This window comes from Periophthalmus magnuspinnatus, chromosome 5, assembly GCF_009829125.3.
Source record: "Periophthalmus magnuspinnatus isolate fPerMag1 chromosome 5, fPerMag1.2.pri, whole genome shotgun sequence".
NCBI classification, from domain to species: Eukaryota; Metazoa; Chordata; class Actinopteri; order Gobiiformes; family Gobiidae; genus Periophthalmus; species Periophthalmus magnuspinnatus.
Window position 1 is genome coordinate 5,153,830 of NC_047130.1, and position 17,987 is coordinate 5,171,816.

Consider the following 17,987-nt stretch of genomic DNA (forward strand, 5'->3'; position numbering starts at 1 on the left):
CTGTTCTGTTCTTTGTTTTTGTTTGTTTGTTTTTTTAAAAAGGAACTATCACACCTGATTCTTTGTTGCCAGCATCTTAACCTGCTTATAGAGGACAGATACTAAAGATAGACACTATACCGAGCTGATATTTGCACTTTTTAGCGGCAGTAAATAGCCAGTATTTTGTTTGCTGCCTAAAGAATGCACATAAAGTTTTATTTGAACACTTCAGTGCAAAGCAATAACTGCAGAAAACATGACTACAGCTCTCTGTGGCTGTGGGTGAGTTTGTAGTAAATTTAAATGACATAATTTGGGGAAAATAATCAAAATCGGAGCAAATATATCAGCAGAGCCTATCAGCTACCGGTCGCTCTGGATTCTAAACAATTCGTATTAGCATCAGCCATAAAAAAATACATCTTGGTCAATCTCTAACACATGTTTCTCCTCATTCTCAATATATGGAGAGGCCATGTCTTATGTGAAAGCTCAGAACCTCCAGAATTAATTTACTGAGCTGCAGAGATTGCACTAGCACCGGTTCATGATTAGCTGCAAGTGCTGGGGTAATAATTAATAATAATAACTTTAAAAATGCACAGTCTTATATAGCGCTTTTCCAGTCGCTCAAAGCCGCTTTACCATTTCATGCATTATTCATTCACTCCATACTCAGATCAGAGAGGGTCCTTTTAAGTTTAAACCAGCTGGATTTCAACGTTGAAACTGGCAACCCAAATGAGAGACTTGTGTGAGGCTCATTCAGCTTTCTGATTGGATGATTGGCTTGAGAACCAAACCACCAAATTACAACACACTTGTCTGATGATTTTGTAATTAAGAATAAATAAGAACTGATATCATTTAAGGCTATATTTGATTGCAACATGTTTACATCATATATGGGGGCACAGTTTATGGAATTTAAAACCAACATCTTCCACACAGTTCCTAAACCCCAGTCGATGTTGATCTTTCTCTGTGTCACTGAATGCTAAAATGGTGCAGTTTCTTCAGATTTCATCACAGTGTCTCCCAGGTCCTATTTAGTCTGTTTGAACAAATAGAGCGAGGGAAAAAGACTGCAAGTTATGGACGTGTGCCACTGTTTGAAGTACAGAGAAGCTATGTAACAACTACTTCTGCTGCTAGAATGATGGTAAAAAAAAAACGCTCTGGTGTTTCCTGATCTGTTATGGCTATGCTAAAATGCACCCAGTCTATGCTCTATTTAATGTTACTCAAAGTCGATCATTCTAACTTCTGAGCGCAGATCTGTTTTTGCCTCATCTGAGCCTTTGACAGCCTTTACGAGCAAAGTCTGCAGTTTTTGGACCAAAGCAGTCATAACTACATCAAGTTATCTTTTCATAGATTACAAACTCAACATGAAAAATCACATTCACAACATTTCTGCATGTACACGCACTTTCTAAATAAACCCCCAACACACAGCATATTTAGATACATTGTTTTGAAAATGCTATATTTACTGAAAACAACATATAAATAACAACGATTTTGACGCCGCTCTGAGTCTCCCCTCCCTTAGTCCCTTCAGAACGCTATCACATCACAGTCGAAATACATTCCACTAATGAAACTACTGCACATTGCATCAGGTTTGTGAAGTTGTAGTGAATGGTTTTGTATCATGATTTTGTACATTTATAGAGGATTGTGACATGGGAGCATGGGTGATGTAGGCTTATAGGCTTTATGATGATTATTTGTGATTATTTATGTTTTGATTTGTGTGATTTTAATGTCTTTCTTTTTCTATAAAGGACTTTGAATTACCTTGTGTACGAATTGTGCTATACAAATAAACTTGCCTTGCCTTGCCTAGGCTGAGTCTCAGACAGGATCGTACTGCTAACTAGTAATGCACCGATCCAGCTTACGGATCCAGAATACTTTGGCTTTAAACATCTATCAATACCTGATATTAACCAATAACAGCGTAAGGACGGACAATGACTTCAAAAGACTTATTACACAAGAGATCCAATTGTGTTATGCAACTGTTATTTATCTTTCTAATGACAACTGAACTGCTTCAAATGAATAAAAGTTCAAACATTAAGAGACATTCTAGGCCAAAATCAGCATGTAAATAGTCTTATTATATCCAATTAAAGGCTCAACCAGGATATCGGTTTAAGCAATATCATGGGACCGATACCCGATCCAACAAATTTTTCAGTATCGGTACATCCCTACTGCTAACTGTAATGAGGCATATTTGGACATTATTGTACGTCAAAAAATAGTTAGAGGTCAAGAAGGCACTGGGCTCCATTATATTACCCAGTACCCATCAGGATACTCCACTTCCATCAACCTAAAACATGCACAATAAACCAATCTGACCCAGCCAAGCTCAAGATGGGTCCTTTTACCATTGCTCCTGATGGGTTGAAAGACGGGTCAAATCAAGAAAAAAAAAAAAATCAAGAACAAAAACTCTCACACAGAGACCTTAATACAGATTGTTGTGTGATTAGACAAATCTGTGTCCATCCAAACAAACTGCTGTAGTGTGTAGAGTGGTGACGATAAGCGCGTGTGATGTGTAACGCAAGTGGATCTGAAAAGGACAGAAAACACACAGAGAGGCTGGCTTTGATGGATGGAGCGCGGGCTATGGCACTACTATAAATAGACTTTTCAATCTAAAATATTCATCAGACTAAGTGAGGCTTACGGGGACCAAAGACAGCAAAACACAGCAACTAACAGAGCTGTTTCGCTGCTTTTTTTTTTTAATGCAGCTCTTTGATAAAAAACAAGACACTTTCCACTGCCCACTCTTCCTATTGGTCAGCCTCTGTCATGCTCCAAGTGAGTGACAAGTGGATTTAACCAAACATAATGAAAAGTAAACATTCAGGAACACAAGACAGCTGTAGTTACCTCTTAAATACAGAATAAAAGATACTAACAAAACATCAACCTTGATCGAAAACAATATCGTGATCTGGCTCTAATGTAAATGAATATATATTTGGAATATTGCCCAACCCTGCATTCAGTTATATTTAATTTATCCCAATATAAACATTTGGTAGCTACATTAAAACTGTTGATACGTCTCATCATATGACCTGCAAACATTGAGAACATTTTTGTCCCCATGCAAAAGTGCTGTAGCCAATTTTTACACTATTAAAAACTGAAAAACCCCACTTTCCTAAGCACAGTGCTATTTATTCTAGTCCTAGTTATTTACTGCACCAATACACAATTTTGCTGTCACGCCACTGCTAACAGCTAACATGCATGATAACAGTGCACCATCATTATTTCTGAAATCAAAATTGTTTTTTTGTTTTTTTTAGTTGTTTTTATTGCACAAAAAACATAGGAAAACATGCGTCCTTACTGTGAGCAGGCTTGCAGCTCCACAAACCTGACCATTATTAGGCCTGGAGGGGGCTCCACCTGCTAGACCCCATGGAAATGTTGCTCCTCTGCTCCGTAATATTCCACAGAATTTCATAACTTGGAAAATGTTCTGAAGTATGGTTTTAACTTTATGTTTCCATGCAGGTGATGTGCCACCTCCAGAAAGTTGCATCGTGCTGCTTTAAAAATCAGAAGAACTCAATAACTTTTAATAATAAAGTAATAAACATAGAGTGGTTTCCAAAGTGCTGCATTATATAGATGAAAAATGCCATTTAATAATAAAAAATCTCTTATATTTCACAAAATTCTCTATAATTCCAGACACAGCTGAGAACATCCACCAGAACTGCTTCATAATTGAACCCCAGCTCCTGCCCACAGCCTGCAGTGTCTCCCCACATGGCTGTCCCATCTAGAGGAGCTACACCGAGGGGCTAAACAGTAGAGAAAGCCTGATCTCTGTGGAGCATTCGACCTCTATTCTGCTGGAATTAACCTTATACAAAACAGATGAGGGTCCTGATCCATCTTTAACCTACAAAGTGAATAAGTAATAGATTTCTTCACCTTGGTCTCCCCTCATTACACAGAGAATACAGCCTGGGTGAGTTGGTGATGGAGCAGAGCACAGCACAAACGATGGAGCAGACACAAAGCCTTATGTGCTAAAAATAATGTGACAGCACGAAAGGTCAGCTACTGTAACAGAATCACACTTTAGACGTTTACAAGTCACGCAACGCACACACTTCTGTTGGCCCAATGTGTAGTAGGGAAATTTGTCCTATGCATTTGACCCATCCTTCAATGCCACTGGGGCAACCTGTCAGGGGGGAGTGGGACCCATCTCCAGATCTTGAGTTAGGTTTAGTCAGGACTACATTAGCTGCAGGATTTTATATTGTGCATGTTTTGGGTTGATGGGTGAAACTGGAGTACCCTCAGGAAACTCATCCAGCCACAGGACGCAACACGCAAACTCACAGAAAGGTCCGGGCGATCCAGGAAATAAAGTCACAACCTTCTTGCTGTGAGGCGTGAGAGCTATATCCACTCAGCCGCCATGTCACCTAAAATTTAGGTTAAGCGTTTCTTGCCTGAGTACACAACATTAGTATGCAAGGTGAAAAGTTAGGATGACGAGAGGGTTTCTGTGACTGCTTCTAGAAACAAATGAACTTCAAAATTCACTATTCCAAACTTTTCTGGGGGATGGTCTATCACTTGGTTGTTTCCACGGAAATGTTATTGTTTCGCATGGAATGTACCACAGTATGGAATTAAACAAATCAATCTACCGACTGAATAGGTCAGTTCTGTGAAGAGGAGACCATGCTAACAGTAAGAATGCATGTTTTATAGTCCGTTATGAGCAATAAAATAATACAGTAATTGATTGAATGCAGAAATGGTACGTTTAATACCATACTGTGTAACATTTCAGGCAAAGTGGTAACATCTCCAACCAGAAACGTTACATAGTGCAACTTTAAAGGTCGTCTGTTATGTTATATAATCTTCAGAGCTCTTCCGGCATTAGACCAGTGCACGATGACATCATGCAGTGGGACTAAATGTTTTCAAATGTCAAAAAAACACCTTAATATTCACTCAAATGTGTGAATGAAACAAAAAACACAACCTGATATTACATTTTCATATCATTAAAATTCCAGCTAGCTTTAGCATAACTTTGACCCTTTAAGTCTGAAGTTACCTCCAAAAGTCCTGACACAAGTTCCCATCAGAAGCACACTTTGTCAGTGTAATATAGTGCGGGGCTCGTAAAACACAGGGAGGCCGGCTGTTGTCCATAATTTGCAGGTTATTTGTCGACATAGTGAAAGTGTAAATCTTCAGAGAGCCCGAGCAGCTCAGGGTCCGCTGCAGTATTGAACTTTTGGCCTTTTTAAAGCACCAATCAATACAAAGCAGAGACACAGGCCGGGCTAGCATTTCAGCCAACAACTCTGCTCCTCCAGACTTTCAGTTTCCATCGACAAATCAGGGCTGGTAACGAAAGATACATGCAAAAGTATAAGTATTTGTAGAACTGGATGCATAAAGAGAAGTGTAGTGGTAGTCCAAATTAAAAATATTTGTATTATGGTCAAAAGTGAGTAGGGGACTTCAGATAGTGGAATAAAAAATACAAGAAAAACATAAAATAAAAGAGTTAGGATCATTAAATGTATCTTAACCTTAACAAGAACTAAGTGTTTGATTTCCTGGCAAATACAGAATGATATCGCTCTGTATTTTTTTATACAGAGGGATATCAGAGACCATGCACGTCCCTGATTGGCTAATCCACATGTCAATCACGCCCATTTCAAAACGGGGACATTTACAAGTGTATATTCTGGATCTTGGGCAACCGGCCTGATGGAGGGTGGAATTTTCTACTGAATAACAATAATAAATCCTTTTGTGTCACTGTAAATGTAAATGTTACTCTATTATCTATTTATCTATTTTTGGTTATAGATAGGATTTAGAATATAAGCTCAAAGTTAAGCCTGCATTTGTATTGTTAAAGTTTCACCATGTAGCCTTTCTGGTAAGTATAATTACAGTATTACAGTTATCTATGCTTTTATGCAAAAAAGAAGCTCTCCTCTCCACAGATCCGACCTGATACCTGTTTACAGTAATGTCAAAAAGTTGCAATTGAGATTTGACTTGCTGTTTTAATCAATATTGAGTTTCCAGTGCACATTTTAAACACACAACATTGAAGTGCTACTACTAAAAGAATAATTTCAGTATCCAAAGCCTGTTGAATAAGAAAAATCTGTCTAAACAAGAATTATAATTTTTTTTTTTTTTTTTTTTTTTTAAACAAGAATTATAATTAGTTTTAATACATCGTCGTGGCAACTGTAAGTCCAAGTTAACAATAAACGAAACATTGCAACTGAAGAAACATACATATAACACACAAATATAGCCCAAGTCTCCAAAACTCATACATTTCCCAAACAAAGCCTTGCTCTATTTCCACTTGAAAAGAACCGAGAATGTAGAAAACTACTTTGGCCTAATCAGAGGAGCAGCAGATGAGCGGCCTCCTGGAGCAGCTCTGATCCTTTGTAAATATCAACAAACAGAGCCTTGTCACAGCTTTCAGACAATTGTCCCTGGATTAAAGCCTTTTTTTATAGACTCCCTGGAGAAACGCGAGGAGAGCTGCAACGACAGGGCCGCTGGTGCTTATTAAGAACGAGAAACGGCTCATTTTAAAGAATCGCTGACAGTGTTTTCAGTCATTTGAATCACTAAAGACAAAAATTTAATTACTTTGTCACTATATGTAATCCTGTTAGAAAGACGCTGCATCTAAACACCATAATAGTAAAGATCCACAGTTAAATAGTAACAGATAGAATATTGTTCCACAGTAAGTAGTGACAGACGATACTAGTGATTTTTGTTTTGATCCAAGTAATACTATAGCAATTCTAATACCAATACCAATGAATTTTGTATTAACATGCATTGAAGCTCTACTATAAAGAATTTTACCATGGTGTCTAAAGTGTGGAAGGAAAATGATCTAATTTAAGGGAAATATATAAACTGTGCTCTTTCTGTTTTTAAAAAAAGGTACTATAATCACAACTCAGCCTCGGTTATATTGTCTTAACCTGCAGGTAGACGACACATACACGTTTTTTCTCAGTATATGGACACGTCATGCCTCATATGAAAGCTCAAAGCTGCCAGAATTGACTCACTGACCCTGAAAGTACTGGGGTTTGGGTCCTTTATAAACCAACCGGATTTCAGGATTTTCGGGATTCATGTGAGGCTCATTCTGCTTTCTGATTGGATAACTGTCTTGAGAATCAAAACACTAAAATATGGCATAAATAACTTGACCAACATGCCCAAAGTTTTTGTAATGAAGAGTAAATCATAATTTAAATTGTCTTCAGTAAAAGCTATATTTGAGTTCAACGTGTTTACCTTGTATCTGTGGTCACAAATAGGTCAAGTTTATTATTATTATTATTATCAAAATCTTACATACAGTTCCTTTAAAGATCCACCATTTAATTTTTCATTTTGGATGTTTTTATTGCACTGAAAAACATACATCTTTAGTGTTAGCACTCTTGCATCTCCACAAACTCTGACTCTTATGCAATTTGAAGGTGGGCCTGCTCCTCCTTGTCTCCGTGGAAATGTTCCTTTGGTGATAATATTCCATAAAACTCATCTATCTCCATGGAGAATATTCCAAAGTATGGCTATAAATTTTTATTTCCATGGAATTTTGCAGGCCAGAAATTCTTTAATATGCTTTTTTCCAGACAATGTCCACCATCCATTTCAGACTTGCACACCTCGATTTCCATTTTTTATTTTAGTTGCCACAGAAATGATTATAAGTTTAATTCTTTTGGAATTTTAGAAACTCTTTATGGAAATATCTTTTTGGCTGCATTACCACCAGACCTCCTCAGCCTGACCTAGTTAAAACAGTATGAGAAGTTAGGTTAGCCTGAATGTGCCATGTCTCCGCGAGTTGTGGACAGAAGCTCGGAAGTCGGACCGTTGTTATGGCGACGATAGAGCTGTTCTCTGCGTAACCACGGTGACAGCGGAACTCCTCTCTGGAATTCTGCTGCTGCTGCTCAAGACACTGTAGAGACACAAACAACGCGGACGCCCACTGCTCCGACAGCCAACCAAATCCAGTCGGACTAAAGTTACTTTACATCACGCAAATGAATACTTTATTATTGCAGTTGTGTTTAAAATGTTGAAAGGATGAGCTTGACTTTGTGCATTTAAACTAGACGACAAGTTTCTCATCGCCCCAAATAAGCGCCACGGGGGGGAGAAGCGGACCAGGGCACAGACGAGAGGATACAGAGGAAAGACATTCTGCAACAGGCTAAAAACAACTACCTCCAAACTCTGAAGTAAGATCACACATTTATCACTCATTAAAAGTGTCATATTGTGTTAAATAAACTTTGATGAGGGTCCATAAATGCTTGTTTCCATGGTGATGTTAATGCTTTGTCTGGAATGTTCCCAAATATGTTATTCAAATGTATCTTAGTTTATTCAGTTACCTGAATAAAATCAATAATTTTTCAGCTTTTCACAATTCTAAAGATATCATTTTTGTTTTTCGTGGTTATTAACTATGGAAACGGTCCCAGTTTTACATTCATATCATTCTGAAAGTCATGGATAGATAATGCCTATAATCTAATGCCTATAATTTGCCTTGGTAACAGTGAAATGCAGTTATCTGTGGACCATGAAGACCGACTTTTGTCTGATGAAAATGACTGAACAATATGTCTTCACATGAGCTATAGAACAGAGACATCAGCCAAAGAGCCAAAGAGCCAAAGAGCCACAGAGCCACAGAGCCACAGAGCCACAGAGCCACAGAGCCACAGAGCCACTGAGCCACAGAGCCAATGAGCCAATGAGCCAATGAGCCAATGAGCCAATGAGCCAATGAGCCAAAGAGCCAAAGAGCCAAAGAGCTCCGTGTGCTTGTTAGCGCGTGGCCCGAAACAGTCATTCAAGGCTCGTCTAGAGATGGAGGGATGGGAGACAGAGGGGAGAAGAGAGGAGAGAGAGGGGAAAGACAAGAGTGAATGGGTGAGAGAGAGAGAGAAAGGGGAGTGGACAGGGGAATGAGAGGAGGGAAACAGTAGGGAAGTGGAGGAGCAGGAGGTGAGAGAGAGGGAGAGCTCAAAAGAGGAGAGAAGAGGAGTGAACAGAGGGATGAGAGGAGGGAAACAGGAAGGAAGTGGAGGAGGAAGAGGTGAGAGATGAAAGAGAGAGGTGAAAAGTGGAGTGGACAGAGGGATGAGAGGAGGGAAACAGGAGGGAAGTGGAGGAGGAAGAGGTGAGAGGTGAAAGAAAGAGGTGAAAAGAGGGGAAAGAGGAGGAGGAAGAGGTGAGAGGTGAGAGAGGTGAAAAGAGGAGAGAAGAGGAGTGGACAGAGGGATGGTAGACGGGAAACAAGGGAAGTGGAGGAGGAAGAGGTGAGAGAGAGACAGAGAGAGGTGAAAAGAGGGGAGAAAAGGAGTGGACACAGGGATGAATGGAGGGAAAGAGGAGAGAAGCGGAGGAGGAGGAGGAGGTGAGAGGGTGAGAGCGAGACAGGGAGAGAGAGAGAGGTAGAAAGAGGGGAGAGAAGAAGGGGAGCGGATATAGAGTTGAGAGGAGGGAAAGAGGAGAAGTGGAGGAGGAAGAGGTGAGAGATGAAAGAGAGAGAGAGGGGGGGAGGAGTGGACAGAGGGATGAGAGGAGGGAAACAGGAGAAGTGGAGGAGGAAGAGGTGAGAGAAAGAGGGAGAGGTGAAAAGAGGAGAGAAGTGCAGTGGACAGAGGGATGAGAGGAGGGAAAGAGGAGAAGTGAAGGAGGAAGAGGTGAGAGATGAAAGAGAGAGAGAAGCGGGGGGAGTGGACAGAGGGATGAGGGGGGAAAGAGGAGAGAAGTGGAGAAGGAATAGGTGAGAGAGAGAGAGGTGAAAAAGGGAGAGAAAGGGGCTGGTAAGCGAGAGGAGATGAGGAGTGGACAGAGGGATGGGAGAAGGGGAAGAAGAGATGAGAGGAGGAGGCAGACGTGAGGGGGAGGGGTGAAAATGGGAGAGAGGAGAAGAGGAGTAAATGGATGGGAGGAGGGAAAGAGGGAAGAGAGGTCAAGAGGGAAGTGGAAAGATAAGAGAGAATTGGGGAGAAAGAGGGAAGAGGAAAAACGGGAGAGGAGTGGGGAAGGGAGAACAAGAGGGGAGGGAGATGAAGAGAGAGAGAGAAATGGAGATTGATAGAGACAGGGAGAGGGGGAGAGAGAATGAAAGAAGAAAAGATGAGAGAAGTGACGAGGGTAGAAGGAGGGACTCTTCTGTTGTATGTGTCCACAGCTCCAGGCCCACAGCACTAAATATATCCACTGTATGAATCTATGGGGAGAGTCTCTAATCCCTGGTGCTTTGTGGAGATGGGACTCCACACAAAAGGCTTAGGTCCGGACTTTTAATTGGATGTTTTTTATTTATGGACTAATCCTCCTCTCTTGTTTTGTGAGATAATCAAAATATGTGTGAAATTAGTGAACAAGACCAGTATAAAAACAAATATGTCATTATTTGAAAGGAATTAAGTGACATAGTGGATAATAATAGGATTACCACAGTAGTGTGTCAGCGCGGTGGCAGTTTACAGCTAACAACACATTTTTATTACTGCAGTATCTAGATCATATGTTTTTCATCAGAGCAGAAGTGCAATGTCATAAGCCTCTTCAAAAGTTTGGACCTGTGTGTGTGCATGTGTGCGCGCATTTTTCACACATTACCGTTGTGGCCCCACTGCACATTAGATTTAGTTGTTTTTTCTTACTGGGTTGGTCGTATTTCACATGCTCTGCTCATCAACCCAAACCCACACCATGAGCCACATGAGAGTTTATCAGCTGACCACAGAACTTATTTCCATGACAACGAATAGCTCTGTAGCGCCTTTTCATACATTAAAGTCTCTGACCTGAACATTTTTTTGAGTGGATTCTACACACTTGGGCTTTAACACTACACCATGAGCACATCTCTGCTCCTCCTCTCTCTGTTCCTCTCTCTCTGCTCCTTCTCTCTCTGTACTCTTCTCTCACCTCCCTTCTCGCTTTTCCTCTCTCTCTCTGCTCCTCCCATACTCCTCTCTCTCCTCCTCTCTCTCTCCTTCTCTCGTTCCTCTGTGCTCCCATCTCCCTGCTCCTCTCTCCATACTCCTCTCTCTCGGGTCCTCTCTCCCTCTCTACTCCTCTCTCCTCCCTTTCTCTCTGCCCCCCGCCTCTGCTTTTTTCTCTCTCTCTCTCCCCCTCTCTCTTTTCTGCACCTTTCTCTCTATTCCTCTCTCCCTCTCTCTCCCTCCCCCCTCTCTCTCCCTATATCTTGCTCTCTCTCACTCTCCCCACTCTCTCTCTTCCCCTATCTCTCTCTTTTTCTCCCCCTCCCTCCCTCTCTTTTTCTTCCCCCTCCCTCTCTTGCTCACTCTCTCCCCCTCCCCTCTCTCTCTTGCTCTCTCTCACTCTCTCCCTTCCCCCATCTGTCTTCTCTCTCTCGCTCCCCCTCTCCTCTCTCTCTCCCTCTCTCTCACAGGGTCTCTCCTTCTCTCTTCTCCCCCCCCTCCCCTCTCTCTCCCCCCCTCTCTCTCTCCCTCTCTCTTCCCCTCTCTCATTCCATTTCCCTGTTTTTTCCTCTCCCTGTTTCTGCAGTGAGCGCTCTGTGAGGATGCAGAGGAGCCTGGGGGAGGTGAGGAGCATTCAGTCCCCACAAAGCCACATTCATGGGGCTGAAAGCGTGTTCCCGAGCTGCACATCGCCTCTGCCTGGGCCCAGAGCGCAGAGACCACTCACTCCGCTCTGGTATGCACAGTTACAACCAAGAGAAAAATAGACTTGTATAAAAACAAGATGTGCATAGTGTTATAAGAGGGAGGGGTGGGTTTGGATGTTGTTTTGAGTTGAATTGTTGAGCTTTTGTGTATTTGAAATTTGGATTGTGAAAGCTTCTTGGATTGGAAGTGAATACGTATAAATTAGTGTTGTCACGATACCACAATGATAATAAAAAACACTCTTTAGACAGCAGAATGCTATTTTCAACAAATGGTAGCACTTTCTTTTATATTACTATGCATTACTTTATATCTGTGTACTCCCTCAGTCGTCCAGGTAGGTTCCATAGTGGTCCACGGGCGTATACTAGTCTATGTGTCTTATACTTGTTCTGATACAGCTCCAGATCATTCAGAAAAGGTTCATTTCTGTCCTGTGGATGTGACTTTTTTTAGTATCAATACCTGCTCAAATGAATCTCTACTTTTAATCAATTAGTATCTGTTTTTCAACCATATACATTTGTGACCATAAGTACGGGATCCAGAGACAAGATCTCACTGTGAAAGTTTTGTCCTTTCAAGGTTGGTCTGGTGATGTTTACGTTGTAGGGAGTATTATACTTCTGATAACATAGGCCAAAATAACAAGGGCTGAGCTGGCAGTGTGAGACCGGCTCAGCACAGAAATGCTATTTTTCTATCAGGGCGCGTGAATCTCTTCTTACAGGTTATAGATTCCACTAGGGCCAACACACGTTTAACTCTGGACAATGATAAAATAATCAAACATGTCTCTTCTGCACATTTTAAATAGTGCACCTTTAGTTTAACATCTTGTTTTAATTTGCTCTATGTAACTTTTTTCAGGTGGAGGATTCACTACCTGCTTGTTCACCATCCAACAAAGTGTTTTATATGTTTGTACAAGATAATACATGAACATGAATCATATGATACTTTATACTGTACTTTGTTTGATCAGCCCAGTACAGACTGATGTGTCTTGCTCAAGGAAACAATGTTGATGCAATGTCATCAGCTTATGGACTGTGCTGTTACTGCCCCAGGAAATGCTATTTTGAGCAACACTGATACAATAATAATGGATATTATCTGACATTTAGGTCAATATTTTTTATGTCTCATGTATCATTTCCAGCTGGAATGGGGCTATGGAAAAATCAATTGCTAAATGAACCCAATCCGAACAGTAAATAACATAAAGCTGCATTATATCTATACAGTAGAGCTGCAGAATATGAATAACACATTTTGTATTCTATAACTAGGTTTACAATGATGATACTTTACAGTCATTTCAGTTCAATTAAAACTACAATGTACATAATTATAACACACGTCCAGATGCTCAAGTCACAGTCACATTACAATTTTGTACATTATTCACTCACTCCGCACTGGTGGTAATCTACCCCAGGCAGAGGAAGTGAGACTGCCAATCTGCGCCATCGGCCTCTCCAACCATCAACAATCACTCATGACACCACATTCATACTGGGCAATGTGGGTGAAACGTCCTGCCCGAGAAAGACACCACCAGTTTGCACAACTACTCAACTCTATTGATGGTTTTCAGATGGAGGAATGTGATGATACATACTCCCAGGTGAGGGGCAAGAGCCAGATTTTCCTGTTAATTACATTGTACTTTGCTATGAAATATCCACAATGTTAATTCACAAATGTTCACTTTAGCTGCCTCCCATCTGTATTAAATATGTAATAATAACCTGTAGGGTGTAGTGATGTCATCTGAAACCCAGCATTAACTCCCAGTGTTCCCAGCAGTCTCCCATCCAAGTAAACTCAGCCCTGCTTAGCTTCTGACGTCTAACAACACAGAGAATTCTCAGTATGTACAAGTCAAACATAAATAAAAACATAAAAGAATCCAAACCAGACCAAAACAAGGCTAATACAGGAATAAATATGACTAAATATGACAAAAAAAGAAAAAAAATATTACTTAAAATGACTTAAAAAAACAACAACATTTTAATAGAAAACATTTGTGTCAGATATAAAACCTGTGCTACTGCAATAAAAGTAGTTTCATGCGTCAATATTACACAGATAAAATATGCAGAACCATCCCAACAACCCAATGTCACTGCCAAAGGTCAACTACTGCATCTATAAACTTACACGGCTGCACCCCGCCATCTTATTCCAATTCACATGTAACATTCAAAGACCACTGACAAGTAGGGAAAATCAAGACCTCGCAGTGTGCAGGCGTCCAGAAGGAGCATTAACAGAAAAGCTTTAATATTGAACCACAGCCATGATTCCTCTGTGATTTCACGCTGAGGGAGTGACCATAGCAAAGTCCAGCCATGTGGTGTTATTATAAACATGTGTTGCCTTAAGGAACAAAGTGATTTTTTAACTTATTTTACTTATTTTTGTGGTTTTATTACTACTCAGTTCTATTCTATTGCTTTTTGTAATTAAATAGAGGGTACTGCTGACCCCCAAAAATAATTACATTCATTAAACTCATGTTGTTTTTATTCGACAAAAACAACTCAAACATGCAAGGATGACATCTACAACCTCCTCAGGCATGTTTTTAGTAAGGGAATAATATTATAACGTGGAAGAAAGCTCCAAAAAGTCGATTTTGCATAATATTCCCTGTTAGAACGACTTGATGATGATGAGTGAACTTTAAAAACACAGAGGGGTGCTTCTGAATTACAATGTTGTCAAGAGATGGAGTGAATGTTTTGAGCTCAACTCTGTGTGTGACCCCTGCTGGCAACAGTGGGTAAGTAAATCATGTTGAGAAGGCACATTGCAGCACAGCGACATCAGGATGACATAAGGATGCTTTAAAGTGGTATTTAAGCTCTGACAACTTGGTTTGGTCCTGGTTTAGTTGCAGATTTAGACTCTCAATTTCAATTTTGATGTGTATGCGCGAATGTGAGTGCCACTTGAAGCCACCAAAGGAGAAATCAAATTATACTCACTCAAGAGAGACGCCCTACAATACAAAACAAGTCTTAATAGTTCAAATTGATTGGATTTTTTAAAGTTTAATAGTACTATGTTAAGCCTGGTTAATGCTTATTTTTGTATCGTAAAGACAAAATGCACATAAATCTACGTCTTTTTCAGACACAGAAACATCATTTTGTAACATATGTTTTGTCAAAGTATATCACATGGGCTATACATTGTTTTTTTAGAGGTGCATTCATCATCTGGTCAAAAGTTTGAGCTCAGTGTCCTGGGACAGACCAACAGAAGTGTATCTCCAACTATCACCATGACACACTTTGACATAGGGAAGTTTGGTGAAGTGGCTTGCGCAATGACACAAATGCAATGGCCTCGTCAGTGCTGGTTGCTGGGACTGATCTTCCAATCTCTGCTCACTAAAAAAAAACAAAAACCCTGCACAGTATCCAATATCTCAGCAAAATCAATTAGGCTACAGTCTAAAAAAGAAAGCTTAAAGGTCCTGTATTATGCAAAACTGACTTCTGTGAGCTTTAAGCCATGTTAAAATGCTGTTACCTCATCAAAAACACACCTGGAGTTATTTTGAGGCTTTTAAAGTTATTAGTCTGTACATTTCCAAAGCTCAAAATGCTCTGTTCCACTTTATGATGTCATGACAGGGTAGTTTTCATTGGGAACAGCTCCTTTTAGCTTTAGTTCAGTAGAGATTGGCAATTCCAGGGCTGAAATTATCCAAATGATTCTAGTGAAGGTGTGTGGAGTTTAAAAACACAGTGGAGCACTTCCTGTATTACCACATAACGCAGTGTTTTTCAGTTTGAGAGAAGAACTCAGCCTAAATATGCAGGGTTTGTGTGTTAAACATGTAAGAATGAAACAAACAACAACTCTGGGGATGTTTTTAATGAGGAAACAGCATTATTGGCTATTGGAATAACGACTAACCACGACAAAAACAACATCTAACCAAGTAAAAACTGCTGAACTGGATGTTTAAACCCACTGACTGCCACAAAGTGCTTATTGTCAGCTGGCATAAAGCACAGTGATGCTGCTCTCCAGTGCGCAGAAGCCTCCTCTTTACAGGTGCGTAACCAGAACCCAAAAACAATACAAAGTAGCTCATACAAATAAATGAACGCTTAACTCACCCACTCCAATCTTCTCGTCCTCTGTCGGGGTCCACATTCTGTCCCGTTCCCACAATCCAAAACGCTCCAGAAAGTAGTAAAGACTAAACCCACTCCGGAACGCCTCGCTTCATCCACAGAGCACCCAAACAGTCAAATTCGCGCACGGGGGAAAGTTAACATAAATTGTCGCTATCCCCAGTTATCTCGTCGAAGTTATCCAACCCAAAAATCGTGTCTGGACTTAACGCACTCGTGGGGAAATTGTTGCGTATCCCGACATCACTGCGCGTCGCGAATCAACGAATCAAGCCGGTAGCATCCTCCTGGGTTAAAAAGAAGTCAATTCATTCATTTAGCCAGAAGATAAGAAGAACAAACCCTGCTAACAGCGCGCAGTCCATTTTTAAACCACGTTATTCCCTGTCCACGCTCATCCCCTGACGCAAGCGCTTTTGGGCACGTCTCATGTTGCGTTTTGCCAGCTCAAATGCGTCTTTTCGGGCTCCTTCTCTCCTCGTTGTCACCTATCGGAGCTGTCAAACTTGGAAGGAGTGAAAAGAAAGCCTTGGCTGCATCTCTGTGTCTCTCTCTCTCTTGTAGGCTGAGTCGTGCGCAGCGATGGGGAAGGCGGCAGGCAGGCCACGGCAGATTAACTTGGATCAAGCGAATGAGGGAAAAAAAAGCCCACAGATGGAGAGGGATGCGCGGCCAAGAGAGAGGGAGGGAGTCGGTGTTTGTGTGTGACAGGAGCGGTGGAGCCCTCGTTGGTGCGTCGTTATCACTTGGGAACATGGCACAGCGTGAGAGCCCCCGCGCAACAGCCAAATACACGAGGATAGAGTGAATTATGGAGAACCCAGCTTCAGATAAACATGAATATGCAAAAATGTTTATAGTAGGGTGTAAAAAGAGAATATTCCAGCCTAGTTTATGTGAAATGGAGAGACATTAGATGGAGAAATGGCCACTGGCACAAAATGAAAGTGTTAATAAAGCGTTAGGATAAGGCTATGATACATCTAGGCCTGTGGGAAATATATATTGGGAAGATATAAGACAATATGGATGCTGCAATTTCTGTTTCATGAGTCATGGCACAGAGTGTCATTAGGCCTATAGGCATTAAAAGGTGCACTATGGGACTTTTATCACCACTGCTGGCCTTCATAAAGCTGTTATTGGGTTGAAAGAGTGTCTCACAGTATATTTATTAGCCAGACTAGTAGACTACGTCTCTAATTACTGCTTAAATAAGTTTAATGTCATAATGTTGAAAATTCTAGGCAAGAATGTTTTTTTCCCCCTTATTATGATGTATGAAATGTACTTACTGCTCTTGTCATTTAGGGATTTGGCTGATTCATTATGTCAGATGCTCTTTCTGTCTTTCTGAGTGGTATTTACTACAAAGTTGTATTCATGAAAGTCTAGAGTTTGAGGTCAAAATTTCAGGGGCTGATATAACTGGGCTGCTTAATGTTTTTAAAATAATTTTGCAAACTGAATTTGCAACTACAAATGTTGAACTTCATTATTTGTTAGGAAATGGGTCAGCTAATTTGTTATATTGATCTAGTGACCTTATAACAATCCTCATTTAAAAGTAAAAACATCTTGAAACAAAAACTCAACAATTTAGCATTCTGGTCCAGTCAAGGCCCATTCACTGTGGAAGAGAGAGGAAGTCACAAGACTGGACAAACAAATGACTCTGAGAGAAGAAAGAAGTAAGATGTTGTGTAAGAGATGTTTACAGGCAGAAACAACATAAAAGGCCACATTTTAAAGATCAAAATTAGCAGCACTCACAAAAAGACAAATCTGTCACTTCAGTCTCATTAAGGTCAATTTATACTTTACATTTTAGAAACTTCAAAAGCTCAGATCTCTTTTAGTGTCACTGCATTAGTGTGGGCTACATTTTGAGCACCTTAGCACAGCCCTCTAGTGGATGGTTTAATCATTACTAGTTTAAAACTCCACTTTCCAATACTCTTTAATAATCGATGGACAGAATTATTGTCCCTTTTTTTTTCAATCTTGAACTGACTTGTTCTGTTGGTTTCCAAAGATGGGCGAATTCAAGATGTCA

The 17,987-nt window shown here is 40.5% G+C and overlaps 1 protein-coding gene across 1 annotated transcript in view; it reads right to left on the minus strand.

Moving 5' to 3' along the window:
- The window catches only part of LOC117370825 (dedicator of cytokinesis protein 3-like), a 184,802-nt gene extending 168,839 nt beyond the window's left edge, over positions 1-15,963 (minus strand). The window contains exon 1 of the mRNA XM_055221625.1: positions 15,914-15,963. Within this exon, the coding sequence (XP_055077600.1) occupies positions 15,914-15,950 (37 nt within the window). The 5' untranslated portion in view covers positions 15,951-15,963. The remainder of the gene's footprint in view (positions 1-15,913) is intronic.
- Between the last annotated feature and the right edge of the window lie 2,024 nt (positions 15,964-17,987).